The 8,997-nt window shown below is 39.9% G+C and overlaps 1 protein-coding gene across 1 annotated transcript in view; it reads right to left on the bottom strand.

Annotated features, from left to right (window-relative positions):
• PIK3CG (phosphatidylinositol-4,5-bisphosphate 3-kinase, catalytic subunit gamma) overlaps positions 1-8,997 on the bottom strand; it is a 41,960-nt gene that overhangs the window by 23,657 nt on the left and 9,306 nt on the right. The window contains exons 3-5 of the mRNA XM_006859266.1: positions 3,245-3,310; positions 2,909-3,134; positions 313-416 (exon numbers count right to left, since the gene is read on the bottom strand). Of these exons, the coding sequence (XP_006859328.1) occupies positions 313-416; positions 2,909-3,134; positions 3,245-3,310 (396 nt within the window). The remainder of the gene's footprint in view (positions 1-312; positions 417-2,908; positions 3,135-3,244; positions 3,311-8,997) is intronic.

Here is an 8,997-nt window from a genome sequence, read left to right as displayed (position 1 = left end):
GACCCTGTACAGGGTTTCCGAGGCTGTAAATCTTTACGGGAGCAGAAAGCCTCATCTTTCTCCCACGGAACAGCTGGTAGTTTCAAACTGCTGACTGTGAGGTTAGCCGCCCGATTCATACCCACTACACTACCAGAGTTCTTGAAACTTTTAGTAGTGATTACCAAAGAAGTTGACAGAAGTCCATCCTAAGTCTCTTCAGTGTCTCCATCTCTAAAAAAGATGTCCATTCTTAAATTACTGACCCCCCAGACCATGCACAGACAATTCCACAACAGAGAGACAACACAGAATCATCAGGCTGACACCTACCACTAGAGCTCCTGCCTTCAGTCCAGGATCATACGGAACTCTAAAGCTTTTCGGAAGATTAGAATTCTGCAGGTTTTCAAGCTTTTGCTTAAGTTGTAAAATAACTGTAATTATCAAAAGCACACAAAAGTTATATGAGTTCAAAAAAAAAAAAAAAAAAAAGTTACATGAGTTCAATCTATAACAGTTCCTGAGGCCTAATTTGTTAACATGGTATTCTGGTGTGGTGTTCTAGGATAAGCAGTGTGATAAGTGAAAATGCTTATCATAAGGTCAGTGGTTCTAACCCACCTGTTGATCCTTGGAAACCCTATACAGGGTCACTGTAATCAGAAGTAACTTGATGATTCTTAACAACCACAATTTATTAATAGCATTCTATTTTGAGTTATGGTGTTAGAGAAGAATATTGAAAGTGCCATGGGCTGCCAAAGGAACCAACAGATCTGTGTTGGAAGAAGTGCAGCCACAGTGCTCCTTAGAGACCAAGATGGCCAAATTTCATCTCTCATACTTTGGACATATTGTCAAGAGGGACCAGTCGCTGGAGAAGGGTATCATGTTTGGTAAGGTGGAGGGTCAGAGAAAAAGAGCAAGACCCCCCAGTGACATGGATTGACCAAGTGGCAGCATCAATGGGCTCAAGTGTGGCAACAATTGTGAGGTTGGCCCAGGATCGAGTAGTGTTTCATTCTGTTGTGCATAGGGTCACTATGAGTTGGTACCGACTTGATGATACCTAACAACAACATACATTTAGTCTGCTGTAGAGCAGGGGAAAAGAGGGTAAGTTCCCGTATTTGAGGAACTAACTGACCATCTGACATGCAAGATAAGCCAGCTTACTGTGAGCACTACAACCATGTACAAATACTGCAACGGGGGATACAACTATGTGACTATATATGAAATGGCATGCACAGACAGTCAGGTAGAGAAAGATGCTTTGACAGTAGTGCTAAGGAATTAATGCTGCAGTTTTCATTCCAACATGTGAAGCTTTAAATTGCCATTTGACTTGGGGAATAGAGGTTTGAAGATAATATTAAATGGAATTGAACTATGCTTCTGTCATTTCTTTTCAAAAGAGGAAGTGAAGTTGCATGAAGATATGACACCCACAAAATTCTAAAGGTGAAATCCTTGAATTAAAAAAAAAAAAAATGACCCCATGGATAACAGTGCAAATGTTTTCCTTTCTTTGTTGTTAGGTGCTGTCGAGTGGGCTCTGACTCATAAGCGTCCTGTGCTCAACAGAGTGAAACACCGTCTCAGAATTGTGCTCATGTTAGAGGCCAGTGTTGCTACCAATGTGCCAATCCATCTCTTTTATGTTGACCCTCCCCTTTACCAAGCATGAAGCGCTTTCCTTTCTTACTTGTTATTAAAAATAAAAGTAAATAATAATTATTACAATTATTACTTTTAGGAGAGCATTGTTGGTATATTAGATAAGGAACAAAGGGCAAGTGTGGAAGTTTAAAATATTCAGAAGCTTAAAATACCGGCTGAGTATTAAATGTCCATTATGAACCACAGTTCTAGGTCTTTGTGGTTATTGTTAAGTGCCGTTGAGTCAGTTCTGATCCATAGCGACCCTGTATAGGGTTTCCAAGGAGCAGCTGATGAATTTGAACCACCTACCTTGCAGTTCAAACCAACCTTGCAGTCCAGCATATTAACCCATTGCGCCATACCAGGACTGGGTCTAGGTATATGAAAATGAATAAAAGACCTACCCTAGCTTCAGGACTCAGACAACTTAACAGATGAGAAAGATGTATTAACGACGCATAGTAAGCATAGACAAGCTACACAGGTCAGTGCCGATGTGCTGTCGAATCATAGTGGCTCTCTATAGGGTTTCTGAGGGGCAGCTGGTAGGGCTGCACCGCTGACCTTGTGCTTAGTAGTCCAGTGCTTATCCTATAGCATCACACCAGGCTATGACAGGACTCTGACAATTTAGTGTAGCAATATGCAAATGCAGTATCATCCAAAATGATGGGAATTCGCAGGAGTGAGTCATTATCCCAAGGTACAGACAAGAAGAGGATATTGGAACTAGCTTCAGAGAGGAGATGATAACACCTCTGTTGCATGCACACACATACACAAAGAAATGCAAAGATTTAAAATAACTTATCAATAATTCATGACTTTTAAGGACTGAAAATTTAAAAACCGTATGCCTTTATTCAAAGATAGGGAGAAAAAAAAACGTGTAGATTTGGAAATACCTAATCTGCTGGAAATAGTTAATCTGCTTCTGGATTTTGTATGTGTGAGTGTGTGCAATTGTTGTTGTTGTTTTTTTAAATCTACCTTACATTTGCATGATATTAAAGCATTTTTCTAAGAGCTTTATATCTATTATTACAACTTTATTATTAAAAATATGCACATATAAATAATACAAATTATTAACTTGTAAAGGAGAACTTCAAATGTGCTCATTCCACGCAGACAGAAGATTTAAAAATGTGTTTTTGGCTGCCTTTAGTGAATGCGACTTACCTTTCAGAGAGAAGAGAATCAACAACATTTGGAGCCATAAGCATTTAGAAAGAGAACCAAGGATATGTAGGAACTGTACCTTGGGAACTGACGTCATACTTTTCAACAGAGAGTGATTTAATATCAATGGTGACTTTTTGTAACATCTCGATTACTTGGACTTGTTGTGTGAAGTCATTCAGCATGGCGGTACCACAACCCCGCAGATAAGCTTCCAGGATCACAGCGAACCTCTGCTGGTAGTGCCTGGACTGGGCTATCTCACTTCTTAAGAACCAAAACAAGAAGTGACCAATCCTTTTATTCTGAGAGTGGGAATAAGGAGGTTAAATTATTATTCATGATGCTCTTGGTCTATCAATATACTCCTGCTAACTTTTAAATTGTCCTACTGTTATCAAATGCACGTACTTACTCTTAAACCATGCTTGAGCAGAAATCTGGCAAGGGCGCTGTCATGGTATGGTTCAAATTTCACAGCCTAAAGGAAGAACACATCGTCAATCTATTGGTAAATCAGGAAAAAGGAAACAGAGAAAACTGGTGATCTACCTCACTGGGTCTTTATGGCGAGTGATAAGAATCTTAAACTAAGTCTTCCTTTTGAGGATACTTGGAATGAGAGTGAACTACTTGCTTAAGGTTATGGAGCAGCTGGTGACAGAAGTGGAATTAGAAGACAGAAAGAACTCTTGACTCATGGTCATATATGTGCTTTTGATAACTTCATAGATGAAGAGGAAAGGGTCTTTTGCTCAAATTAAAGGCTTACATGATTTATTGGAAAGTTAGAAAAGAGAGATGAAGATGGCAATAACAAATCTATAAAATTGATGGCAAGAGAAAAACAAAAACAAAGGACAGTACATGTAAGCAGAAAAATACTTGTTAGGTGTGAAGATCCTAACAATCCCATCGCTTCCCTTCTGATCAAGTCACTGAGCTGCCTCAAAAATTATTCCTGCAAGTGAACAGTGGGCCTAGATTGAATCCACATAGACAGATCTCTACCCCTCATTATGCTGTGTTATATACAGAGATTTTTGTCTGCAAATCCGTAATTTTACATGCAATGTCGTATTTAGTTTCAGTATTCAGTAGGTTCATATCACCTGGTTATATAGAGAAGGTTACTACTGAAGAAAAATAACCAATAAAATACAGAGAATAATTAAATCTCGGTAGATACATATATATGTATTATGCTATTCTCTGTACTTTTCCACGTTTGAAATAGTTCACAATTTTAAATGCAGCAAGACTATTACGAATCGGGCTCCTAACCTCAAGGTCGGCAGTTTGAAACTACCAGCGGTTCCGTGGGAGAAAGATGAGGCTTTCTGCTCCCGTAAAGAACTCTGTGCAGGGTCACTATGGGTCGGAACCAACTCCACGGCACTTAACAACAATAACAAGACTAACAAATATTTAGATGATTATGATGCAGTTACAAAGTTATAGAATAGATGGCACAAATAAACAGAAAGACTTACAAGTTAAATATCTCCAAATTTTTTTTTTTTATAAATAGACAATGATTTATCCTTTTTCTCCATGGAACAGGAGAAATTCCCATTCCACTTCACATATTACAGTCTATGGGCTTTTTTAAAAATCAGTGTTTTAAAAAATTGTGGTGAAAATATACAAAAGAAAACATACGCCAATTCAACAATTTCTCATGTAGTGTTCAATGACATTGATCACATTTTCCAAGTTGTGAGTCTGTGGGCTTCTTGGTATGATTTCCAATGCTTTCTCTGGTTTTCCAGTTTGGAAATGATTAACACAGTCTTGATACGGAGTTCTGGTGGCGCAATGGTTAAGCATTTAGCTGATAACCAAATGATCGGAGCAGATCTTTTTCATACAGGGTTAGTTATATATGAGACAACACTGATTCAATGGCACACACCACCACCACTAATGTTTTAATTATATTGATGCTTTTAAAGATACTTTTCATGGGTGTGGTCAAGTAAATGCCATTGTAAGTTGCCATATAAGGTCTTCTTACTTTATTTAGTCACCAGTATGATTCACTTCAGAAATACTTGAAGTTTCTAACCCAAATACGAGTTTTTCTGACCTTCTGGGTGTTTCACTTCTATAAAGTCAGTGTGTACATCTCAACTAGAAGACTATTTTCATCAGAAAAGAGTTTCTGAAAGTGTCTGAGATAGTTTGACGAATGACTACTCTTCTTCAAATTTGTGACCGCAAATTCAAATTTAATGTTATTTATTACAAACATACCAAGAAGAGCACGCTTCATTTTCTAATTTCTGCAACAACTGTGAACATGACAATAAAAAGTATTTCATGGTAACTGTGGAGCTTAGCACAGACATTAGACAAATTTGTTTTATGTTGTTTTTATTATGGGGAGTTAGGAAATTGAAGATACTTTGATAATTCTAAAATTCAGTAGTGTTATACAAGTATCTGAACTAATGGGTAGAGAGAAATAATGGCTATATTTAACAGACAAATGTAATGTTTCAAGTATCTAGCTATGGGAATATGAAAATTCAGAGTTAAAATTATGAATATCCAAAATTCTTGTCAGAAAACTCTAGGTGGTGATGGTGGTTGTGGAGTCGGTTCCGACTCACAGCAACCTTGCATAGGGTTTTTGAGGCTGTAAATCTTTTCGGAAGCAAAAAGCCTCATCTTCCTCCCATGGAGTGAATGATAGATCTGAACTGCTGTCCTTGCAGTTAGCAGCTCAGCTCGTAATCTACTGTAATATTCGTGCTTCTTAGAAGGCACTAGAGATAAGTATAAATATGCATAATTATAGACAGCTTTGTGTCTGACACTCTTAGCCTGACTAATCCGTACGATCTGAAGTCAAACATCACCTCCCCCAAACTGTCCCTGACTCCCTTAATCTAAATTAAGTGTCCCCTGGACCCCTTGTTATTTTCTCAAATATTCTGTGGGTTCCTCTCAAAGCATCTATCATGATGTTTATTACACACCTGCTCGTGTGTGTACTCATGTAATGTCAGTCTTCTCCATGGCATCATAGGCTACATGAGGATGGTGACAGGCTATGTTTTAATCACCACTAAGGAGTCCTGGTGTGACGCTGTGGGCTAATGTGTCAGACTGCAAAGTCATTTGAACTGCAAGGTTGGTGGTTCAAGCTCACCAGCTGCTTCTTGGAAACCCTATACAAGGTAGCTATTATGGGTTGGAATCAACTTGACAGCACTTAACAACAACAACAACAAGGAGTCCTGGTGTGGCGCAGCAGGTTAATGCGCTGAACTGCAAAATTGGTTTGAATTGCAAGGTTGGCAGTTCAAGCTCACCAGCTGCTCCTTGGAAACCCTATACAGGGTTGCTATGAGTTGGAACCAACTCTATGGCACTTAACAATAGCAACAATATATCCATCCTGGTGTGGGGCTGTAGGATAAGCACTGGACCACAAGGTTGGCAGTTCAAACTCACCAGCTGCTCCTTAGAAACCCTGTATAGGGTCACTATGAGTTGGAAACCAATTGATGACACTTAAAAACAACAACATATATCCACTGGGGAGCACAGTGGCTCCATACGATAAGCACTGGACTGCAAACCACAAGGTCCCTAGTTCCATCCTGCCAGCCACTTCGTGGGAGAAAGATGAGGTTTTCTGCTCCCACAAAGATTTTTAAATGCCTCGGAAACCTTATACAGGGTTGCTATGAGTTGGAACCAAACTGACTTGACCACCACCACCACCACCATATATCCAGTGGGGAGCGCGGTAGCTCCATATTATGAACACTGGACAATGAATCACAAGGTCCATGGTTACAGCCCTCCAGCCACTCCATGGGAGAAAGATGAGGCTTTCTGTTCCCACAAAGACTGTTTAAAAGCCTCAGAAACCCTATACAAGGTCATTATGTGTTGGACCTGAACTGACTTGAAGGCACTTAACAACATAAATCCAGTGACAGGAACAGGGAAACACTCCATATATACTGTTGAATTAATGACTGAACATTTCTCTGCTCAAAACAGCATTTTTCAATCTCCTTGCTTTCTCTTCTATGCCAAGCAGCACCATTTGAGAACTGCTATAGTGAGCAAGAAAATTCTTCCTCTCTCTTGAACTTCCTAGTTAAACCTTATGCAAACCACTTAGCCATTCAAGCACCCGGGTAACGGTAAGAGAACACAAGTAGAAATACATGGCAGCTGAAATACAGGGGCTTTTCTGGGTCTGCGTCTTTGAAAATACCCGATCTTAGGTTCTCTGTGCCCCGGTTTCCTTATAGTGAAATACAAATGTTAACTGGACCTCCATCATAGTTCTTGGGAGAATTAAATAAGATAATACACAAAAGCATGGAAATAATTTGGAACCTTGGCACAAACAAGCATTGATGCTGTTATGTGCTGTTGAGTTAGTTCTCACTCAGAACAACCATGTGTAGGGTTTCTGTTAAGTGGCTGGTGGGTCTGAACCACTGCCATTGCAGTTCAAAAATTTGGCAATGACATATCAGACAAAAAACTACTCTCTAAAATTTATAGGACACTCATTTTGGAAGAAGTGCAGTCAGAGTGCTCCTTGGAGGCCAAGATGGCCAAACTTCGTCTTTCATACTTCAGACATATTACTAGGAGGGACCAATTGCTGGAGAAGGATATCATGTTTGGAAGGTGGAGGGTCAGAGAAAAAGAGGAAGACTCTCAACAACATGGATTAGCCAAATGGCAGCATCGATGGACTCAAGTGTGGCAACAGTAGTGAGGTTGGCCTAGGATCGGGTAGTGTTTCGTCCTGCTATGCATATGGTCGCTATGAGTTGGTACCGACTCGATGGCACCTAACAATAACAACAACAACAAACCAATGCCTCCACAACAAGAAGACAAATAATCCAATTTAAAAATGGGCAGAAGACATGAACAGACACTTCACCAAAGAAGACATTCAGGCGACAAACAAACATGAAGAAATGCTCATGATCACTAGCCATTGGTGGTAGTTGTGTGCTGTGGAGTCGGTTCTGATTCATAGAGATCCTACATATGGTTTCCAAAGTTGTAAATCTTTATAGGAGCAGAAAACCTCATCTTTCTCCCTAGGAGCGACTGGTAGATTTGAACTACTGACCTTGTGGTTACCAGTCCAACTCGTAATCCACTATGTTACCAGGGCTCCTTCATTAGCCATTGTTGTTGTTGTTAAGTACCGTTCAGTCTGTTCCAACCCATAGCGACCCTGAACAGGGTTTTCGAGGCTGTATTAAATCTTTATGGGAGCAGAAAGCTTCATCTTTCTCCCGCAGAGCAGCTGGTAGTTTCGAACTGCTGACCTTGCGATTAAGCAACAATGAGATATCATCTTACTCCAGCATTAACAGCAAAGTTCAAAAAAACAGAAAATAACAAATGCTAGTGAGGGTGGAGAAACTGGGACCCTACTACTGGTGAAATTGTAAAATGGTACAACCACTGTGGAAAACGGTATAGCACGTTCTCAAAAAGTTGGAAATAGAAATACTGTATAGCCCAGCAATACCTCTACTTGGTATATATACTCAGGAAATAGGAGCCATGACATGGATAGATATATGCACACCCATGTTCATAGCAGCACTATTCACAATAGCAAAAAGACAGAGACAGCCTAAATGCCCATCAAGAGAAGAATGATTAAACAAACTTTGGTATATACAATGAAACAGTATGCAACATTGAAGAATAATGATGAATCTGAAAAACACCTCACAACATAGACGAACATGGAGGACATTTTTGTTGTTGGTAAGTGCTATTGAGTCGGTTCTGACTCATAATGATCTTGTTAGGGCTTCAGAGGAGCAGCTGGTTAGTTTGACTCGCTGACTTTGTGGTTCAAACTGACCTCGTGGTTCAGTGCTTTATCCCACAGTGCTCCACCAGGACTCCTAGAGGACATTACGCGCAACGAAATCGGTCAATCACAAAATGACAAATATTGTATGAGACCACTATTATAAAAAGTTAAGAAAAGGTTTTCTTGATAAAAGAAACACTATGGTGGCTACTTGGTGTGGGGGGCAAGGGGGATATTATTCACATACTAGAAGGAGCTCTGGTAGCGTAGTGGTTACGAATCGGGCTGCGAACCTTAAGGTCAGCGGTTCGAAACTACCAGCCGCTCCGCGGGAGAAAGAT

Source organism: Chrysochloris asiatica, unplaced genomic scaffold, assembly GCF_000296735.1.
Source record: "Chrysochloris asiatica unplaced genomic scaffold, ChrAsi1.0 scaffold00032, whole genome shotgun sequence".
Classification (NCBI taxonomy): domain Eukaryota; kingdom Metazoa; phylum Chordata; class Mammalia; order Afrosoricida; family Chrysochloridae; genus Chrysochloris; species Chrysochloris asiatica.
The sequence above is the reverse complement of the archived record's forward strand: the minus strand, read 5'-3'. Positions and strand labels throughout refer to the sequence as shown.